Source organism: Xyrauchen texanus, chromosome 44, assembly GCF_025860055.1.
Source record: "Xyrauchen texanus isolate HMW12.3.18 chromosome 44, RBS_HiC_50CHRs, whole genome shotgun sequence".
Classification (NCBI taxonomy): domain Eukaryota; kingdom Metazoa; phylum Chordata; class Actinopteri; order Cypriniformes; family Catostomidae; genus Xyrauchen; species Xyrauchen texanus.
In genome coordinates this window covers 14,394,851-14,418,590 of record NC_068319.1, presented here as the reverse complement: position 1 = coordinate 14,418,590, position 23,740 = coordinate 14,394,851, and the positions used below count along the sequence as shown (strand labels likewise).

The 23,740-nt window shown below is 39.4% G+C and overlaps 1 protein-coding gene across 1 annotated transcript in view; it reads left to right on the top strand.

Annotated features, from left to right (window-relative positions):
• Positions 1 to 22,099, top strand: part of LOC127636497 (mediator of RNA polymerase II transcription subunit 13-like) — a 45,849-nt gene extending 23,750 nt beyond the window's left edge. Inside the window, exons 2-3 of the mRNA XM_052116992.1 lie at positions 3,968 to 4,202; positions 21,927 to 22,099. Of these exons, the coding sequence (XP_051972952.1) occupies positions 3,968 to 4,202; positions 21,927 to 22,099 (408 nt within the window). The remainder of the gene's footprint in view (positions 1 to 3,967; positions 4,203 to 21,926) is intronic.
• Positions 22,100 to 23,740: the final 1,641 nt, after the last annotated feature.

Genomic DNA, 23,740 nt, shown 5'->3' with positions numbered 1-23,740 from the left:
GTATAGGATGGCAACAACAACTGCCCGAGTTACACCAGGAATGCACAATCCCTCCATCAGTGCTCATATTGTCCGTAATAGGCTGGTTGAGGCTGGAATGAGGGCTTGTAGGCCTGTTGTAAGGCCAGTCCTTACTACAGATCACTGGCATCAACGTCGCCTATGGGCACAATCCCACCTTCGCTGGACCAGACAGGACAAGTGCTCTTCACTGACGAGTCGCAGTTTTGTCTCACCAGGGGGGATGGTCGGACTCACGTTTATCATCAAAGGAATGAGTGTTACACCGAGGTCTGTAATCTGGAGCAGGATCGATTTGGATGTGGAGGGTCCATTGTGGTCTGGGGCAGTGTCACAGCATCATCGGACTGAGCTTGTTGTCGTTGTAGGCAATCTCAACGCTGTGCGTTACAGGGAAGACATCCTCCTCCCTCATGTGGTACCCTTCCTGCAGGCTCATCCTGACATGACCCTCCAGCATGACAATGCCATCAGCCATACTGCTCATTCAGTGTATGATTTTCTGCAAGACAGGTATGTCAGTGTTCTGCCATGGCCAGCGAATAGCCTGGATCTCAATCCCATTGAGCATGTCTGGGACATGTTGGATCGGAGGGTGAGGGCTAGGGCCATTCCCCCCAGAAATGTCTGGGAACTTGCAAGTGCCTTGTGGAAGTTTAAGTCTTAGTTGTTGTAAGACATCTTCATGAATGTTCATACAATATTTACACATGTTAAGTTTGCTGAAAATAAAAGCAGTTGAAAGTGAGAGGATGCTTCTTTTTTTGCTGAGATTATTTTGTGATTTAAATTCAGATGGTGAAGGGTTTTAACTTCTGGTTCTGAAAAGCAAGTTGAAAATCATATGTTTGTTGTTATGCAATGCCACACAGCTTCACCAGAGCCCCTTTCACTCATATATATAATTCATTCTATGTCTCTCATTGTGTCAAGAATAAAAGTGGCGTTCTTATTGTTTTTGAAGAGTGTGCATTTTTATGTGCTCAAGTGCAGTAAACCTGAGGTAAGAGGGAATCCCCACTGTTGCAGCTCAATTCTGCGACAGGTTGCAATGAAAACAAACACACGAGAAACAGAGGAAATATGAAAAGAAAGCAAAACAATGGAAAACAGAAAATAGCAAAGTAGACCTCGGATGCCAATGCTCGTCGATATCTATAGATTTGGATGGGAAATAACGTTGCTAATGGAGCTGCTAAGTGCTTACTGACCAAACTGCTTATATTCTTTAGTAAGGAGTATGCCACTTACAAAGTGCATATAAACTTAAACGTGTATTTTGTGTCTTAAGCAGTGGTCTCACAATAAACTGCTCTCTAACCACTGTTACAATTTGATATCCATTCGATCTCTGCAGAAGTTATTACTCCACCCTCCGTGTAACGTCATTAAAGACACCTCCACATTGTTTAACCAATGTGGTTTGGACGAGGGATGTGCGACATAGTTACTAAAGTTTTGGAAACAGTTGTGACTAGCTAGTTAGTTTCTCTTATGATGCATCATACTGTGGTGGTCAGCAGTGATTTACATTGTTGTACGGGAAACGCACCCCTAATCAGCTGCACGTGTGTGCTGCGCTCCAATTGAAGGTGACAGGTTAACAACACAGAGACTGATATAAAAGACAGTGGTAATATTCCCTGTACGATTGTACACAGTGTGATTGTAGCTCAGCTTTGTCCATCATGCAGGGTATACACCTGCTTAAGACCATAACTGGCCTCGGCATGCGCATGTTTCCTTTCTTTTATTTTTATACATAAAAAAACGTTAAGTTACGTGACATTTATTGCATGTCATTTCAAATCATGGAGAGGTTATATATGGGAGAATCAAACACCCGCTGCTCATTTTCCCATGATGATTCAGATACATCACTTATTGCTTTGTTCTGTTACCATGATTCTAGTGTACTGCGTCTATAGCCAACATTTGGCAAGCGATCATTTTGACATACTTTGCTAATTGAATTGTAATGAGTTATTTCATATTGCTGTGCTGCTCCGCGTGAACCGCTAGAGGGTGCATCTCTATCTGCAGGGTTTTATGAATTTACACACATTGTTTGATGTACAATGAGTAATTTCTAGATAAATGTGATAATTTATAGATATTGATTTCAAAATAGCTTTCTAGATCGACTTAGTTTAGATAAAACGCTTACTAACACTTCTATTTAAACGCATGCTAAACGAACGTCTTTGTTTCGCTTTGTTTTTGTTTATACAGCACCTCATGTAGGAGAACTGTTTTTTAGTTGCTATGTCTGATTAAAGACCGGCTTTCTGTTAAACTGTATTTGTTTGTGGTGTGTCTAGCCTTTTATAGCATAAAAATGCAATCGATCTGAAGTCTGTGCTTTGCACACATCCAAAATTCGAATGCGTGGTTTTAGTGTTCAAGTGTGCATTTTTTTCTTCTTAAATTGGACATGTATTCGAATTTTTATTTGACAGGGCTGGGTATCATTCAAAAAAATTTGATATCGATACCGGTTCCTAAACCATACTTTCTTCGATACGTTGGTTAAAAATTAAAAAAAAAAAAACTCTGCAGGAAAACTATGACGAGATTTTCCACGAGACTGCACGCCTCTGTATCAGCCAATCATATATGCCCATATACGGCTTTTCTGTCATCTGTACTTAATAATATAATAAAGAGTGTTTCTTCAAACCTGTGTCTATGGGAAAATTGTATGTAATATTAATTTGATAATAATAATAATTTAATAGATTAATGGGAAAACGAGCCAAATATCGTCATGACCTGGTCAAAGTCATCAGCTATTGGCGATCTCTCTGACCATCATTGATCCCGAGATCATCGTCTGTTTGCTCAACCCGAATGTGCATTTCTCTCTATAAATTAACAAAATGTTCAGACAGCCTCTTGCTGTTTTTTTTCCATCACGTTCAGGATCATTACCACTTTTACCGGTGTCGCTGCGTCTCGCTTCGTGAGTGTGCTTGTAAAAATTTCATTTTAAAGGCTCATTGTTACGTTTTAGTATTTCTCTGTAATGTAGAACAGTGTTAGCAATGTTACTGATAACATTCTCAACCCTGGAACTCAAAGCCGTTTTCTGATACTAGTTTTTTCCCTTGATGCCTAAACACAGCCAATCACCAACACTTTTAGATTTGAGCACATCTAGCATGTGAGATTAACCCCTTAGGTATCGAAATTTTGTACCGAACGACAAGACATTTTTCGATACTCGATTGTTTAGAGGCAATTCAGTCGGTGCCTAAAATGTATCGAACTCTATACCCAGCCCTACCTACTAGAGACGCTGCGTAAAAATCCCATGAGTTCAGTAGTTACAGAAATGCTCAAACCAGCCCGTTTGGCACCAACAATAATTTCACGGTCGAAATCACTGAGATCACATTTTTCCCCATTCTGATGGTTGATGTGATTCATTAACTGAAGCTCCTGACCTGTATCTGCTTGATTTTATGCATTGCACTGCTGCCAAATGATTAGCTGATTAAATAATTGCATGAGTTAGTTGGTGAACAGGTGTTCCTTATAAAGTTGTAAGTGAGTGTATATTTTATCCTGGTTTTTGCCATGAGAATAGACATAGAAGCCTGTATGGCTTTAAAAAAAACAATCGAACAAAGCAATTGTTTCTTATATATTCTGTTTCACTCCTTTTTCTGATCTCTCTTATCTGCATCACTCTGTGTGGCTGATCTTACAGTGTATCATTATGATAGGATTAAGTATTGGGCTTTGATCCATTAAGTATTTCATAGCTCTAGTGCTGTTGGCCTAGGATCAGTCCATTACATTTATTGTGTTCTGAAGTCATAAAATCACATAATAGACCAGAAGACTTTTAGCTGCTCTTCAAATGCTGCTGTATATAGGTTTCTTTTCACATGTAGTGAGAGAATTTATTGCAGAAGATGACTCGTGTTTCTCTCACTCGCAGGCTGATTTGACGGGGATAAAATGGAAGAGGTACGTTTGGCAGGGTTCGACCTCGGCGCCCATGCTGTTCGCCGTCACCGAGGAGGACCCCATCCTCTGCAGCTTCAGCCGCTGTCTGAAGGCGGATGTGCTGAGTGTGTGGCGGAGGAGCCAGAGACAGGGGCGCCGGGAGCTCTGGCTTTTCTGGTGGGGCGACGATCCCAACTTCTCTGAGCTCATCCACCACGAGCTCATAGGTAAGCATTTGAGCATCAAGCATTTTTTCAGTTTCTTTTTCCTGTTTCACCCACTCTGTTTTTTGTCACTTATGACTGTGGGCTTTTTCATTTTCTTCCTCTCACACCCACACACTCTTTGTGTGTGCATTTTAGTTGGTTGTCATCAAAATGTGCCGTAGGCCCAAGCAAAGATGTTCAATTATTGTTGCTACAGTCCTAGTTTAGCAGCCACTGTCTGTCGCTTGCGGATGAACCTAAAAAGTTTACTATTAAGTTAATGCGCAGTACAATGATTTGAATGTTTACAAGAACCTTTTAAGTTATAAAAATGGATCATAGGAGGTCTTAAAAGAGCCTTTGCTTGTGCTTTAACAAACTTGTGAAAAGGTGTTTGATTCATCTCTGTAGAAGTGTGAACACCTGCAGATCAGTCAGGCTGGTTGAGCATTTCTCTAGGAATGATGTGAAAGCTTTGAGTAAGGATACCTTTTAGAATTTAATTTTCTTTTAAGTTCAGTTCTCTGGATGCAAACACACCTGCCCCAGAGAGTTATAATTGTTGCTTTGGGTTTGAGTAGTTTGTGGTCCATGTGATGCTGTCTGCGGCCATTGCAATCCTAGAAATATCAGCGAATTAGAATATTGTAATCAAGCAATGGAAATGAGTAAACTCTTTAAATCATGGAAATGTCTATACTGATTATAAATACATGTAATTTCACTCTGCTCCAGTAGGGTTGTGCGATATTGACCAAAAATTATATCTCGATATTTTCTGGGATTTTGTTGATAACGATAAACAGACGATATTTTCAAAATACCTTCAAAAAGAAAATTTTTAGAAGTCTTATATTGTACTAGTGCCCTCTTACAACATATTAATAGCATAACATGATATTGATTGTTGATATTATTAATTGAAACAATATATTGAAGGAAAAGAGGTCTTTATTATTTAAACTGAATCATTCAAGTAAGAACAATACAAAACACTGCTCTGCTATAAGGTGAACTGTGCAGCATACAAGCAAGAAGCAAAAATAGGACATTTTAATAAGTATTTTTTTTATTACATTTGTAAACAAATTACACTCTTCTGTAAAATTTAGCATGAAGTCAAAGATGCTAAAAATGCCCAAGCAGTGTGTATCTTGGGTCTAAAGTCTTCAAAAGTTGTTTAGAACCATCTCTTTCAACCGCTTGAATTGGCACCATGTCTTTTGCGATGTAATTGGTGACAGCGTTTGTTATATCTTGCCATCTGTCGCTTTTTTGTCGTAAGGAACTTTTTTGCTAAATGATTTGGCCAATGTTTGTTGAGTGTTTTTTGCTTGTACCCTGTCAGCTGCTGGCATGTTGTGTTCAGTTGACTCGCAAAACTTTTCATATTCAGTGCGGTGGGTAGTTCGAAGATGGTGAGACAGGTTGGTCGTCGAGTTGCTTTTGACTGTAACCGATTTTCAGCATAGTTTGCAGATTGGCGTCTTTTGACTAGCATCTGACCATTCAAAACCAAACCACCTCCATGCTATTGATGATGACCCACGTCTATTTCACAATTGTGATATTATCGAAGACGATATATATTGTACACCCCTATGCTCCAGTGTATTACGTTGGCAAAACATTGTTTGTTGTGCAGTCCCTATGATGTGATTTTTAAACAATCCTAAAAAATCCAGTAAAAACAAGGTACTGGAAAAGTCATGGAAAAATCATGCCAATTCATTGGTCAAAAGACTCTGGAAACCCTGCATCTCATCCAGTGTGTGCGAGCACAATCCTTGTGTTTGATAAGAGATGAAAATAAGTAATTGGTAAAATCATAGTTTTGACTCCATTTTTAATTCTTGAGCACTTTGAAGGAAAGAATAATGAAGAGCATCGAAGCATGAACGAGCAGAAAGCATCATGGATGGCTTTGGACAATCTTTCATTTTTCACCTTTTTTTCAGCTCTGTATTCTTTGTCTTTTCCTTATGGACCAAGAAGATAGACCTGCCCCATCTTGATTCATGCCTTCTATTACAGAGAAACGGGTGGAAAGAAAAATGGGATTACATAGAGAAATGGGAAGAGTCGAGATGTTTTTTATTGTATCCATTGACCCTCCCTCATTACTGTGCATTGTACCGAAGGAGGGACAGAAATGGAATCTTATGGCCAAAGCTACAACTAATTCACCATACTGTAATATGCCCCTCCACAAATGTTTTGGTGAGATATTGCACTGTTTTTCATTCATTTTTAGAGATGTTTGGTATAATGGCCTGGTCCCTGTTGTGCTTCACGACTCTAAGAGAGACACATACCTTTCTTTTCCTCTTCACACCTGGTTTCTTTCTTTACCTGTTGGTTTTCAGAAGAACTATAGTCTAGTGTTAAATTTCTTGGCAGATGATATCAAATTTCATATGCATCAGAGTGCGAATCCAGTTTATCAAATATATCATTAATCTTTGCACTTTTAATTTGTTTGTGTTATACTTTGTAGGCATCTGTGCTAATGTTTGAATAATGTAGATTTAGATAGTGTCAAACAGCCGGTTTGTTGTGAATGTTTTGCTTGTGGTAGTCCTGAACACAGCAGGGTCATGACCCTTTTGACCTCTTGACCCTTTTTTCTTACGCTAAATGTGTGAACCTGGAGCCCGTTGAATGTCTCTTGACACACTGTATTTATTCCTCAAACACACATACGGTGATAATTTTTCTACTGACCCTTGTATAAATCAAGCTGAGATCTACAAGATGTGATAAAAGTTTAAGTTCTAAAGGGATAATTTACCTAAAAATTACTTATCATCATGGCGTTTCAACCCTTACGACTTTGTCTTTTGTGCAACTCTGAAGGAGATGTTGGGCAGGATGTTGACCTCAGTCACCATTCACACCTTTTTTCATGCAATGAAAGTGAATGGTGACTGAGGCTAACATTCTGTCCTAACACACACACACACACACACACACACACACACACACACACACACACGTAAATATATTCACCCACATAGGACCACAGGACACCTGAATTAGATTCCCACTAGCACCCTGGCAATGGAAGTGTAAACCAGTGAACAGCAGGGCCAGTGAGGCTTTAAAGGGGAGAGAGAGTGACTGAGAGAAAGATGGCATTATCACATCTTTTGTATGCTCCACTTGAACCCGTCTCAGAAGATTTTAAGAACCAAGTGAACCGCTTCTGGCTGAAATTCATGTGTCCTGCCTTCAGCCATGTATCACAAATACCACATAGGAGACTAAAAGTAACTTTTAGATCTACGTATACTGTAGATTTGGATGGGACCAAGTGGCTGGGGGCCACCAAGCTCTTCATAACTGCATTCTAGTCTGTGGTTTTTAAAACTGAAGTGTGTAATTTCTACAACAAAGGTACAGTGTTTACACTTTTTGAGGAAATCAACCTTCAAATTACAATTGTCTGTACATAAAAAGCTAGGATATGAGAAGTTCAAGTGTTATGAAACCCCCCCCCTTGTTCCGCACCAGTCATTTTCATCCCAGACTTCTCATGAAATGGTCATGAAAATATGTAGAAAGGTGAGGTTAGTGGGTGAGAAAGGGGTGTGTGTCTCGAGAACAACAGAGATGGCTGAACATCAAAATGTGAGCGGAAATAAAAGCTTATGAGTTGCACAAGAGGCACTTTGCTGTATATCAATCATGGGACAAAAGTATGAATATGTGAAGAAGAACAGTTTGCAAATCAAAGATTCTGATATTTTGTTCTAACTTTTGAGAATGAAGTAAAAGCAGGCATTGCTACCAAAACCAGGACTGGGGATAGTTCACACCAAAATGAAATTTCTCCCATTTACTCGCCCTTATGCCATCCCAGATGTGTGTGACTTTTTTCTGCAGAACACAAATGGAGATGTTTAGGAGAATATTTCAGTTCTGTAGGTCCATACAATGCAAGTGAATGGGGACCACACCTTTTCAAGCGCTAAAAAGCACATAAGTCAGCATAAAAGTAATCCATATTACTCTAGTGGTTAAATCTATGTCTTCAGAAGCACTATAATTGGAGTGAGTGAAAAACAGTCAATATTTTTTGTCCTTTTTTATAACAAATCTACACTTTAGACAGTGCATTCTTTAAGTAGAAGACAGATGGAATATGTGCGTCACTAAGCAAACATGTTTGGAACATGAGTACTAGAACTTCGGCCAACACACATGTTCACTCCGGTCCGGTTATCGACTGTGGTCCATTTTGATGGTTTATTCCAATCTCAGCACAGTGTTTATTGTAAAAGTCTACTGTCAAATCTGTTCCACGAGGGCTTTTGAACTTGTGCTGACAAGGAACTGCTGTCACGTCCGTGTGATTTTGAATGCTCCACTGTAATCCGAGCTCATGCATGAGGCAGTGAGTGATTGAATGGAAGCATACCTTCTCATGAATAATATGGACAGACTTTCAGGATCTAACGATGCTGTTGTGCTCTACTTCCAATCACAACTCAAGTTTATCCACACACCTCATATTTGATGATGTTGCTTCAAGTTTAGTTTTTAAACTGGAAGAACCAATTGGCTACACCCACTGAATGATGTTTTTAATATTATATTCAACATTCACAGAAAACAAATTATTCTTCTACAGTATAGCTGCTAAAGTAAATGAGCGTTGTTTTATTGGCGTTTTACATATTTCTATTGGAAAACAAGCCTAAATCAAATCAAACATTTATTTTGTTGCCGTGTATAATGGGGCGAAGACTTCCTCTCTCACCTTTCTGTTCACTTCAATCCAGCTTTAACTTATTAAAAATAAACTCTCTCTTATTAATAAAGCTGCGTATTGCCAATTTTCTTCATGATTAGAAATGCACAGTGACACATATATTATGATTCAATAAGTCAACTTCTTCCTTATTATTTGAACTTTAATAAAGCTATAACACATTCAATATAACTGTATTAAAGGTGTAACGCAGGGATGTTTTGCTTCAGCGGAGCGGCAGTTCCACTTATTCAACAATGAGAGTGCTTCTCTATTTACTTATTTGGTATTTTTGTATAATTCCCTCATACTTTGGGATCTACATCACCTGAAGCTGGGAAAGTTTGGAGTGTGTCTGGACTGTGAGCGTTTTTTTCCTCCTCAGTCAGGTGCGAGCAGCAGTGATGCTCTTGTGCGCCATAATTACAGTTTCATATGATCTCATGATATGTTAAATGACATCAAACGACTATTTGACAACAAAATTTTTTGTCTACAATTTATCATCAATATTTATTTACAATATTTTAATCGTTTCAGCCCTAATTGAAGTTAATGAGCAACTTATTGGTAGACCACAGCCCCCTATTTTTATGTAACTGTCCAATCATCTCCCCTCCCCTTCTCTCTGTTCCCATTGGTGGCACTTGCTAGTGTCCACAGAACGAGACACGAATAAGCCCCCCATTTCTGTTTCTTTCAAAAAATGTCTTCCCTCAGACTTCCTCTCTTGCTTTTTGCCTCTCTCCTTCTCTTTTCCTCTCTCTGATCTTTTATGCATAGAAATTAAGGAGCTGTAGTCTGTCTGTAAGGGTAATTGCTGTAGGGCTCATTTCTTCCTCATTTTCCTCCTCTAACACTTTTATACTTCTCTCTCCCTCCCCCGTCTGCCAGTCTCCGTGTGGTGCGAGTTGTGCTGGCAGCTTCCCTTTTTTCTCCCCCTTCTCACCCCTGTTCTCTCTCTCTCTCTCTCTCTCTCCCCTCTGGATTTTTTCACGAAGGCTACCTGTTTACTGCGTAGCTCAAAAACAGCTGCTGGTTGATACCCATTATTTTGAAGGTTGACGGGCTGGCAGCTTTCAGGCTATGGATTGCAGGCTCATACCAAAGTTTTTTTGAAATGACAAACATTTCACATTTACAATAATGGTTGGAAGACTCTGAATAGATAGAGCTTTTGCAAAGTCAACGTAAAACTACACAGGAAATGAGTTAAGGGTCCAGTGTTTGATTTCTACACAACTGAAGGCACCAAACATCATTCAAACAGATAGGCCCACCCCAAACTTATTCCTTTTTTGAATCTTTCAATCTTTCGTTTACATGCACTCAAATACAGTTGCTGGAGTTCTGTCCAATTTGCTATGCAAAATCATAGTATCACAAAAACAATTTGCAAATGAAGCAGAGTCTCCATCCCTTGTGTTCAAGAAACCAAATCTGCACTTTCAGGAAAATTGTAGCCACTGTGGCTTTTATTACATTTAATAAATTACTTTCGGTTTAGAGCTCGCAGGCAAAACACTCTGAACAACTTTGTGTTGACATGATCTGTGCTGGTGGCCAAAGTCTTAAGTCTGGGAGTGTCAGCATGGATTTTCTGGAAAATAGATTAATAGTAGCGAATAATTTCGATAGCAGGTGTAATGAATCGCTAATGTGTGTATGCGTGTTCCTCCATCCTTATGACTTTGCCATGCGGATCTGAATTTTTTTTTCTTTGTGTCTGAACCAAAAGTTACAATAAACATGCTCTTCGAGTCAGTTCAAGTTTGTTTTCGACTTATTTGCTCTGCAAACACCATGCAGACTTTCACTGGCATTTCAGAATGACCAGAGCAACATTTGAGATAGTATGCAATGATTTTGGTTCGCTGGTCAGTCAAGTTATGAGCAAATAATTCAGTTGAATTAATAAAAAAATCAGACATCGCTAGAAGACCCTTTACGTAAGATTTGAAATTGTCAAATCATAAACGGGTATGTGCACCATATAGGGGTGGGACGATGACGTCGACGCAAAAAATACGTAGACGCAAAATATGCACGTCGATTTGTCAGACCCAAAACAAAGATGACGGTGCCGGAGAGTAGTAGCAACACGAGTGGCTCCTCAGACTATCAGAAGTGCAAGGCGGCATGCACTCGTTCCTCTAAAGTATGGGAATTCTTTAATATAAAAGGAAACAATTCCGTGATATGTCGTCTTTGCAAAATGGAGATGGCCTTCCATTCTAGCACCACGGCAATGCACCAGCACCTGAAAAGGCACCACCCGGGAGCATGTGAATGAAGATGCTTTTTTTCAGTAAGCTAGGCCTATGTTCAACATAAATGTTGAATTCTGAATGTTTATTTTCATTATTTTTTGTTGGAAAAGCACTTTCTGTATTAGCTTAAAGCCCCCAAGTTTACAATAGTTACTGTATTCTTTCAATAGCTCTAAGAAAGGGTGTCTGGGTGACCTTTTATTTTTTTATTGAATGCTAGACATCAAGTTGTTGTTATTTTATTCTGAAAGAAGAATTACAAGATGCACTTTTTTCAGTAAGCTAGGCCTTTGTGTTTTCAAGGCTTCAGACTAAGAATGCATTACTTTGCACTTGTATAGTCTTTTATTTTGGAATTTTAAGAGCAGTAAACATATATTGCAATGTTAAGGAATTCATGTTTTTTTCATTCAGATATGTAAATCAACATGTATAAATTGCTATTAGTCAATTCATGGGGAGATAATCGAATCTAACCGGACTGGGGAAAAACTAATCGTTAGATTAATCGATGCAGCGAAAAAAATAATCGCTAGATTAATCGATTAAAAAATAATCGTTTATCCCAGCCCTAGCACCATACTTGCGCACATTGAATAAGCCAGTAAGAGCACCATTAAAGGCGTTTACATACAACAGGCAATCACGGTTATGGGCAAAAATATGTGTTTGTCAGGGTCTGAAATTCTGCACAGGATTGTGGGTATTACGAACTGTTTTAATAATAATAATAATTCCCACTTGTGCCACTCTGATGTTGCGCTAGAAAATATCTTTATCAGTCACTATGACAGACTGAGTTGTAAAATTTATGTTATGGTCGATTCTTTATCCGTCATACTTGTTTTATTTCATAAGTACTAGGGCTACATTCAGGGGCAAAGCATCTTCTATAATGGTATATACTTTACTTGACAGTGGATATATTAAATTTTTGACTCCCCAAGTGAGTGTTTTGAGTAAAAGTTCTACCTCTCAATCAACCGCTGCTCTAAAACAAAAAGGAAATAACCATCCAGTCAGATGTGAATACATGTAAGTGCATACATGCATACAAACAAAACACAGAACTTTTTCAGTGTTCCTAATATCAACAAAAAGTGCCACAGATGAGAAGCACACACATCTGAAGCATAGTTACAGGTACTCCGCTAAAATAACGTTTAATTGACAGAAACAATGTGCCTCTATGTTCAGACTGCAGTTAAATCAGATTTTTTCTCAAATCAGATCTTTTCAGGCAGACTGTCCGCACTATTACTTGCAAGTGATCAAATCAGATTTGCTCGTTCAGACATAACCAACCTATCATCATAGGTTGCTTTGTAACTACGTTGGCGTACCCACGTGATGATGCTTTCAAAACAGATGTGGGAAAAATAGAGGTGCATCATCTCGCTCTCCAAATAAGCACCCTGTCCAGTCTCGATGCAGAACTCCAAAAACTCAGCGAGGGAGGAGACTGCGAAATATTGTGATGTTCTGTGCTGCATTCACCAAATTTTGACGTCATTGTTGTGTGTTGTGTTAAGAGAGACGCAAAAGACCATTTGAAATCTGAATTGAGCAGCCAGACCATCCGGACTGAGACGCATCTGAAAAAAATCTGATTTCAATCACATTTGAAACAACCTCCCGATGTGGTTTGAATCAGATACTGAAAAATGTATGTGGTTTCTTTGCTGTCCAGACTATCAAAAACTCATCTCGATACAATCTGGATATGCAAAAAAAAATATTTTATATTTTAGTGGCCGTCTGAACAAGGCCTTTTTTCACTTTTCTTTTTTATATTTTTTTACACTTTATTATTATGCTGTGACACACTGACGCATCGTTTGATGTATGCAAGCGTACATTGATGTATGATCGGATTGCCTGAAACGCATCTTTAATACCAGTCAATTAACAGGGTACCCACACACACACACACACACACACACTGTGTGACAGTGAAGTCAAAACTGATGCATTAGGTTAAAAAAATCTGTCAAAATGCATTTGGAATTATCCATCAATGTTAAACGGTAAACAAAAGATAATTTTCAGTTAACGCAACCTCTCGTGCCACGTTCATAATGTGGGGTGTTCACAATAGGGCTGCTAGGAACACTGTATATTACCAACAAGGAAATTAGGTTAACAGTGACCGTGATTAGAAAGCTTGCATTTAACCATTTCCGACAGTGCTGCTGTGCATCAAAATAAAGCTGAGGGAACGCTAATATCGCTATATTTCACAAGTGTCGACATAATATTTTTCTGTTTAACTGTAGCGCGTAAACTCTGCCGATACTTCAGATGTCGGAAAAAACTGGTTTGCTAACACTTTTTGTCGAGAAAATCGCAAAAATATTGTCACATGACAGAATTTGCCCTAATTGTTAGCCTGTGTTAATCATGATGACAACAGTATACATCATTGAAAGCTAATTTATTGTACGTGATTATGGATTGATATTAACAGCATATAGATCCGATGCTGCAAACATGACATTCCAGGGGTGCCAGCACAAATATCTTGTATCATGCGCGTCGACAAATGCACGGAGAACAAATGAATGGCCACTGTTTGTGATTAATTTAATCATGCTAGCTATCAGTTTATTTATTCAAGTTGCTTTTCCACACCATTCAAAATAACAGACAACAGTCACGGAATGAACCCACAGTGCAAAAAAACATAATTTCTGTGCTTAAAGAGGTTTTAAATGAAAAATAAATGCACAAAACTAGGAGAAAAGCTTCAGTGGGCTTTTTTGGAACACTATCAGCCCAATTCTATACAATTATTGTTTAGCATACTTATAAAAAAAATGTAGGCAATATTCCCTGTATTAAATTACATAAGTTAAATTAAAAAATGTGTTTATTGTTTTATATTTTTAGACCTATATATGCCTTTACACAAACTTGAATTATTTGTCCAATGCTGAGTTCACTTCAGAAAATTAGCTTTTGAACATTTTTAAAATGTTTAAATATTTTAAATGTAACCCTCTTTACCTCGGATTGCATTTGCTGAACTTCTTCAGAAAATGTAAATTGCATAATGATGCAAAAATTAATTTTAGATAATAATCAAGTTCAGTTGGTCTTTAAAAGTTGCTGGAGAAATATACGCAACATAATTCAGTTGCGATGGCGATGCTTTAGATGATTGTTCAAAATAGCCTATTGAATATCAGGAATGTATCATATGTAAACGCTGATATTACACCGCATCAATGTTTCTTTAATATCTGTGCACACCGCATATACACATCGATTGATGGTCCTTGTACTAAGATGGAAAGTTTCACCACTACTTTGTGCAGGTTGCCAGCTTAAACAGGGCCGTGACAATCCGCTTTCGTGTCGGAACCGGTGCCAACCTGCGATAGGTCCAACATCAGGACCACTATTACAGTCCTATCAGAAGGACAACTGCTCCCTTTTGATTGCAATTCCTCTTCTTCTGATTGCTTTTATTTGTGAAATTAAAATTATAGTAAACTGTCAAATTTTAATGAATTGTCTCAATACTCTCCTCATTTTACTAAAACTAAGGAGGAAAAAACAGAGATCTGGGAGGCGAAAGGTACACAATTAGCGATAAACACATTTCTGTATGGAAACGGCGATTAAACCAAAGTGTTTTTTTAGGCATGACGTCATCACGCACACCGTTTTTATCGATAAAAGGCCATTTGAATGGAAACGGACAGAAGACAGCAAGTTTCCCAAACTTTTTTTTTTACGCATTTTCACTGTCAATAACAAAATAGTGCGAAAAGTGGATGGAAACTAGGCTAATATTTAATATTTAATTCAACAAAAAGACAACAACATAAACATACAGGGCAGCTGCCTGTTACTCTTTCCCTAACTGCCGCCTCCAGTGGCCTTTATCCCTCTCGTCGGCTTGATTAGCCTGATTAGGGGCTGGCCGTGCATCATCATGTCCCGGCCCCGCTCCTCCTTGCCACACTCCTCCCTCCCTGGGAGGGAGACAAGGGGAGGAAAAAACTAAAAATAAGTGAGGGAAAGGCCAACACGGAGCGACAGTGGGAGAAAGAGAGGAGAGAGAGCGAAAAAAAAACGTACTCGCCGGTTCACTGATACGCCGTAGCCTGTTCCTCGGTCACCCCTCCACCCTATAATGGATGACAGTCACTCCTCCCCGGGTGGATCGGAGGTGGGTCTCCTCTGCCCATGGTGGTGGTTTTCCTGCTCCAGGCAGTTGGCAGTAAGCCCCTCCCCACTCAAGGACGGCGATCTGCTCTTTGACCCTGACAAGAAAATCGATAATTGGTATTAGATGTAGAAATGCTGATCAGAGCATCCCTAATTTTCGGCTTAAGCATAATTGGTGTAAGATTGTGCATGTAAACAAGCTCAGTGTTGTATTTTAGCCCACTGAAATGAATTGCAATTCCAGTTGGTGCCGCTAGTGTAAATGTACCTTTTCATGTGTGCAAGTCTTAGTTGTAGAAGTAAGCCAAGTACAGAGAGCCCATCAGTTTCATTAATTACATAACACACTCAAGAGCATCACCCATCAATGCTCAGAAACAAGTTGTAACGAACACAATATATTTAGTATTTGTTTGGATGTCTCATAAGGCAGGACTCTTAGGCACATTGGTGGCGTGCTGGTGGCTTGACTGGAACAGTTTTTCAGACACATGAGCCATGCATTTTAGAGCAATAATCTTCTATTGGCAATCTGTGTGTAGTGTGAACCCTCTGGCCTCAGAGCTGAGCCGCTTGGAGAAATGGTTCTTTGAAAACATGTTGGATCCCATCTACAGAAAGAGAACAGAGTGCGCTGGAGGAGCTGGTGTCTGCTGTTGCCTTACTCTGACATCACTGAGTGTCTGAAGACTGTGGGGCGGTTATGAGAATGAGATCATCTCAGGAAAGCCATTTGTAAACCATTGGCTTGCTTTGACCTTTGACTCAGATCTGGAGTGCTCTGCCTCCAACAGGAAATGACGTTAGCTACGAAAGGAAATAATACAAGTTCCCTGGCTTCATTAGGTGCGTCGTTGTCGCTCTCAATTTCCCAGAGCCTTCTGGATTTTCCGCAACACTTCCTGAGATTTAAACAGACCTCAGATACCATAACAGTCAAGCAACATTATCAGACAATCACACATTGCGCCAGATGCCTACCAGAAAACAGCAAGGGTCTTGTACAAATGCATTCTGTTAAGTGTTAAGACATTTCTGGGTCACCTGAAATTGGTGTTATTTTATTTGTTTTATTGAATGGGAAAGATCTAGGTTTATTTACACTGCTGGAGGTTTGCTGTTTGGCATAGCATGCAAAGCTGCTCTTTGTTCTTATCACCGCATGTGTGGGTTCTGAATATTTTTCCCCTGTTAATCTTGTTGTGCCGTTTGACAGGTTAAAGGCTTTGTTGTAAGACCATGTGTTATTCCTGTAATGCAGGCTTTTATTAATTTCTGTCAAAATGTGCAATTTCCCTTGTCAATAGTATTGACATAAAATTATTGTGCATAAAAGTAGCTTGTGTTTGGCGTAAAGGTAAGACCTGCAGACACGTGAAATCTATCAATGGTTATCTTTCAGTTTTGTACAGTGTCTACAAGAAGCATTTTCAAACAGTATTGTTTGTTGCTTGTGTTGTGTCTGTGCTGCTGTAACACTTGTGTGGTCAGGGTCCACCCCCGTTCCAGTGATGCATTGGCTTTTGTATTTAATTTGCACAACCAGAGACTAAGGGGGAACCTTGCCTTCTCCTTCCATTATGTCTGTGCATCCCTTTCCTTTATGTTTCTTACGCTTCATCTCCTGTCATCTTAGGAAATAGTCATTAATTAGTAATTGAAGCTCTCCAGTCCTTGTAAGGCTTTGCAAACAAATTCAGAGAAAAGCATGAGAACAAACGAGAGGAAGAAAGAAAAAGCCAAGGGCACACCAAGTAGAGAAAGGGATGGAGGTTCATATGGAGAGAGAGAGCGGAAGACTGATTACGGCAGAAGTTGAAGATGAGGTACAGAGAAATAAAGAAAGATTGAGACGGAGGGAAGAGAGAACATATGCAGAAAGAAAGAACAGAGGCTCCTGTATGGCAACAGCTCTGGCTCAATCCCTCGGGGCCAATGGTTGAGCAGGCATTAATCTCTCTGTTTAATGACCCTACAGCTGATCTAATGACTCCTGCATATGAACCTGTGGCTGTAGGGAGTAGCTCTACACCACCCCTCTCTCTGCCCTGCTATTATGAGCCTGTATGTCTTAGGGAAGATAATATGGCACTAGCTGCTGGTATACTTCAATGAATAATACAGTGAATTACTCTCGAAAAGATCAGTGTGCACTGCCTGCTCTGGTCTTCTGGTCATGCTAGGGGTGTAGACTTAATATACAATATAAACTTAATATGTAATTATACACACATTGACCAATTTCTTAGGAACACCTGTTCACCTATTATTCATGCTATTATCTAATCAGCCAATCGTGTGGCAGCAGTGCAATGCATAAATCATAAAGATTAGGGTCAAGAGCTTCAATTAATGTCCACAATAAGCATCTGAATGGGGAAAAAATTTGATCTCACTGAATTCGACCGTGGCAGGATTGTTGGTGCCAGACGGGCTGGAAAAACGTAGCCTGGTCTGACGAATCTCGATTTCTGCTAAAGCACACAGATGGTAGTGTCAGAATTTGGCGCAGACAGCATGACTCTGGACCCAACCTGCGTTGTGTCAACAGTCTAGGCTGGTGGCTGTGGTGTAATGGTGTGGGGAATGTTTTCTTGGCACAGTTTGGTCCTGTTAATACCAATCAACCATCGCTTGAATGCAAAAAATCAGCTGTGGTGCTTAAACGGAAGCAGGTGTTCCCCCATATGCATTAAGCCATCAGTCCACGTTATCTTATCTACGTACATAAAATAAAATCTTGTTTAATGGTGTATTTTTTGGTAAAGAAATGCAGTACCTGTGATCCTGAAAGGAAACAATCCACTAATCCAGTGGTTCTCAATATACTTGTGCATGCCCCCCATTGAAAATAAAAAATGTGTAGCTTTTAAAAATATGAATTTTGATATAATCTAAATAAAATCTGAATTTTTGGCCTACATTGTTATTGTCTGTATCATTTTTGTTATGTAAATAGTTCTTAATGGACTAAAATGTTTGCTTCTTTTTTTGTGTGCATAAATCAACTTTTTGTTGTGCTTTTTAAAACCACTTTGTATTTTGGATGTCTCTAGTAAAACATTTTTCAAATTGGATTTTGGACTTCAACCCTCATTCTTTCTGAATTGGTCTGGTGTATGGATTCACTTGAATTTTTTGGATCATACTTATTAAATAAACGCACCAAATTACTACTTGTAATTACATTGCCGTGGGACCTCTTTGTGTTTATTGTTTTTTGGATACATTAAACATATTAACAAGGTGTGCCTGACACTACATAAGAAGAAAAAGGAGGAAAAGAAATTGTGGCCCATTCCATGCTTGCATCGTCGCGGGAAAGTTTGAATGTGAATGAGATTTGAGAATGGGCGGAGCACACCTTACATAACCTTTCTAACACCGATTTCACATATCCTCTGTGAGTGGGGCATGTGCGAGGTGTGATCAGTTCATTCCGCCTTACAGGTAAGAGAAACAATCAAGGCTATATAGTCTAAGGTTTCGCAGCTGAAAATGCATGTCAGAGCAAAAACCAAGCCATGAGGTCAAAGGAACTGCCTGCAGAGCTCAGAGACAGGATTGTATCGAGGCACAGATTTGAGGAAGGCTACAAAATTATTTTTGCTGCATTTAAGGTTCCCAAGACCACACTAGCCTCCATAACTCTTAAATGGAAGAAGTTTGGAAAAAACAGGACTCTTCCTAGAGCTGACCGCCCGGCCAAACTGAGCAATCGGGAGAAAGGCCTTGGTAAGAGAGGTGACCAAGTACCCGATGTTCACTCTTGTTAAGCTCCAGAGATCATGCGTGGAGATGGGAGAAACTTGCAGAAGGACAACCATCACTGCAACATTCCACCGATCTTGGCTTTATGGCTAAGTGGCCAGACAGAAGCCTCCCCTCAGTGCAAGATGCATGAAAGGAATTTCTAAATATCACCTAAACAAGATTCTCTGGCCTGATTAAAAAAGATTGAACTGTTTGGCCTCAATTCCAAGTGTCATGTCTGGAGGAACCGAGGCAAAGCTTGTCACCAGCGCAATACCATACCAACGGTGAAGCATGGTGGTGGCCGCATCATGTTGTGCGGGTGTTTTTTTTAGCGGCAGGGACTGGGGGACTGGTCAGGGTTGAAGGAAAGCTAAATGCAGCAAAATACAGAGATATCCTTAATGAAAACCTAGTCCAGAGCACTCAGGACCTCAGACAAAGTTTCACCTTCCAACAGGACAATAATCCTAAACACACAGCCAAGACAACGCAAGAGTGGCTTAGGGACAACTCTGTGAATGTCTTTGAGTGGCCCAACCAGAGCCCGGACTTGAACCCAATCAAACATCTCTGGAGAGACCTGAAAATGGCTGTCCACCGACTGTCCCCATCCAACCTGACAGAGCTTGAGAGGATCTGCAGAGAAGAATGGCAGAAAATCCCCAAATCCAGGTGTGCAAAGCTTGTCGCATCATACCCCCCAAAAATTGAGGCTGAAATCACTGCTAAAGATGATTCAACTAAGTACTGCGTTAAGGGTCTGAATACTTATGTCAACGTTATATTTCAGTTTTTTCTGTTTAATAAATTTGCAAAGTTATCAAAAATATTTTTTTTGCTTTGTCATTATGGGGTATGGAATATGGCGGTCACTGTCGCGCACTAGAAGGAAAAGCAAATATACATGCAGAAGGATGTGGGATGTGTAGAATATCCTGTATGATAGGTGCATGACTTCTGTGGAAATCTGCAGGGCTTTTTGCAGAACTTTGTGGGTGCTGATTCCATGTGGGCGTGCTTATGACGTATTTGTAAATAATATGTTCTGACCAGAGATTGTGACTGTTAAAACAAACAACTCTCTGATGTTATGAGTAAATCTGTCACTGGAGAATGGTTAGGAAGATATATTTGAAAAAATAAGTTTATTTTTACATGCAAATTTGCATGCAAATGGTCCCATGGATTTGTGTTGTCACCTAAACTAAATGTGCGTCTGGTTCATAACACTGATTTGTTTCAGATGACTTCAGTGTCAGGGAATCCTATCTGTGCTGTTTGTTACCATTCCATCAAGTGGATTTGCTCTGTATCCATCTGCAGACTGGCGGGTGGGCGTGGGTGGGTGGTGTAATGCGTGCAGCCCCTAGGTGCTCATGGGAGCAGTGCTGCATAGAGACATGTTTGAAAGGAGCTTAAGAGCTGCCAGGTTTAAGCAGTGACTCCTAATGAGATTACTGAAGCATGGCGGCCACAGCCGACTGGGATCCAGAAACAAACCATCCCTTGGATTCACTGCCCTGTTGGACACTGTACCTTTAGAAACTAACCAATGCCAAATTATATGTTGTTGTGCTAGAATCAGACCATCAGACTGAAGTAATTAAAGAACTCAGTAATTTTTTTTCCTCATTAAAGTTTTATTCCTAAAGAAATTAATCGAAATTTTGAAACATGTAGAACATCATGTCCACTCACTTGAGATGAAAGCTCCAGTCATATCAGTAACATTATTAAAGCTGTTTGAATCTACATGGAGCGGTTCCCCTCATGGCGGCTGCCATGTTAGGATCACATGACCAGCTGAATGCTGCTCGCTTATTCTCAGTAATCAGCCTGTTATTGGATACATTCGCTGACTATGAATACTGAATTTATGCAATGGCATCTGAAACTGAAAACTATTGCGTTTGAATGATGCTGCATACACAGATGTATCTGTGCCCCTTTAAGACATTAGTCAATTAAAAATGAGAAATACATGTACTCATTGCTTTAAAATTTACAAGATCTTCACAAATGACTTATTATAAAACTCAGCAGGAGGTGGTCTCTTTCAGTTTAAATAATGTTTTTCTTATTTGAGTGCTCGGGTTCTGCAAAAATATATATACATATTTTTTAAGTGAAATTATTGAATGCACTTGCTAAGTATAAATGCCTGACAGCAGATTCTTTAGACTTCAGACTGGCATGCTCCAAAAGGAGAGGAACTGCTGGAAAACAAGCATTTTATGTAACACAATTGTTCATTCTTATGGTCTTTGTGTGTTTATTAAAGGGATATTTCTCCCAAAAATGATAATTATGTAATTTACTCACCCTCATGTTGTTCCAAAATCATAATGAAAGTGTAAAGTGACTGAGAATCTCGGTTTGTGTTCCACAGAAGGAAAGTTATACGTCTTTGGAACAACATGAGGGTGAGTAAATAATGACAGTATGTAATTTTTGGGTGAACGTCAGTTAAAGAAATGTGACTAGAACGGCAAAAATAAGTTAGTATAGTAGTGTAAATATTCTGTGTCATATAGTCTTGGCATTGGAGAAAAATCGTGTTAATGTTTTTGTGTGTTAAAAAGTCAGAAAATACAGGTGGAAGTCTGCATTATTGGAGTGCAGTGAATATCTTTGTTAAAATGAAATATAGTTTTCTTATGTTTTTATTCTCATTACAGCTGTGCTAACTTCATTGTAATTTGCTTTACCTTACGTATGCCACATCATTAATTGAAGTATAAACACCAGCGGGTTGGTGACTAGGTCTCTTTGTTTGTCCTCTCTCCTCAGGCGAGGACGATGGTGTGTGGGAAAATGGTCTGTCTTACGAATGTCGTACTCTTCTATTCAAAGCCATCCACAGCCTGCTTGAGCGCTGTCTCATGAACCGTAGTTTCGTACGCATCGGCAAATGGTTCGTCAAACCCTACGAAAAGGACGAGAAACCCATAAACAAGAGGTAAGACGAATACTATATTTGCTCTTTTTATCTGTTTTCAAAACAGACCTCCAGATCTTCTAAATGTTCTCACATTTGAGAGTATTGGTGCAGCTGTTTATGCTAAAGACAACATGAAACCGCTTTCACAATGCATTAAATTGTGTTTTTTCCCCATGTTAAACAAAATACTGTAGAACCGAACCTGATTCTGTGGTTTGGGATTTAATTGAATAGTGATAGTTGGGTTATGATATACACTCACTGAGCGCTTATTAGGAACACCTGTACACAATGCATAATGCAATGAATGCATAAAATCATGCATATATGGGTCGAGAGCTTTGGTTAATTTTCACATCAACCATCAGAATGGGGAAAAAAATTGATGTCAGTGTTTTAGACCGTGGCATGATTGTTGGTGCCAGATGGGCTAGTTTGAGTACTTCTGTAACTGCTGATCTCCTGGGGCCGGTTGCACCAGCTATACGTACGTTACAACTTAGCCTAGTTGGGACGTAAATGGGCACTAAGTCACAATTTACGCATTACTAAATATTTGAGCATTGCACCATTAAATTTAGGTAGGACGTAACCCTACTTATAAACAAAATATTTACGTAAGCCTCTGACCAGGAGTAACGGTTCGAATAAAAAAGCAGACTCATTTAATTACATCAATGTGCTCATGCTTTGGTTGACAGGCGTCAGTCCTTATGACATACAGAATATGATGGTGTTGGCATTTACACTCGTTTACATTAACGGAAGAAAACAATGTAAAAAAACGTGCTTCTTCAGCATGAATCTGATCTTACGGTGCACTTTCCTGTGTACTCCGCCCGGTGTCAAGTTTCAACAGATATGAAATATAGTTATTAAATATTGCTATACACATAGGCTAAATATAGCATTAATGAAGTCTTGTTTTATTACGCATCGTATTTTAATTGGGATATAATTTATTACAGCTGACAGTTACGTGAGCAAACAAGGTTTGAACATCAACCGTAACGAGATAAAACTGAAATGCATGGATTTTTAACACTTCAGTGTACAAATTTAAAGGCTGCTTATTGGATAAATACAGGTAAACGTCATACTATGCGACTGCGCATTACTTTACGGAGAGCTTATGACCTAGTAGTTAAGTCTTGCCTTAAGAACAGGTGGTGCAACCAAAATAAGCACTTCTGTGGTGCAATCAGTTACTAAGCCCATTAGTGTGAACGTTACGTCCTAACTTACGTGAGAACTTAAACACAGCTGGTGCAACCCTACCCTGGGGTTTACTCAGAATGGTGCCACAAACATCTAATGAGTGGCAGTTCTGTGGACGGAAATGCCATGTTGATGAGAGACGTCAATGGAGAATGGCTAGACTGGTTTGAGCTGACAGAAAGGCAACGGTAACTCAGATAACCACTCTGTACAATTGTAGTGAGCAGAATAGCATCTCAGAATGCACAATACGCCAAACCTTGAGTTGGATGGGCTACAACAGCAGAAGACCACGTCGAGTGCTTTATTAGGACCATAGTGTTCCTAATAAAGTGTTAAGTGAGTGTAATTAGTAAATAGAAAGGCTTTTCTCTCAGCAGAAAAGTTGTTTCAGAGGCGTAGAAAGTTATTGCATTTGATGAAAGCTTATGAAATTTTTTTTCTT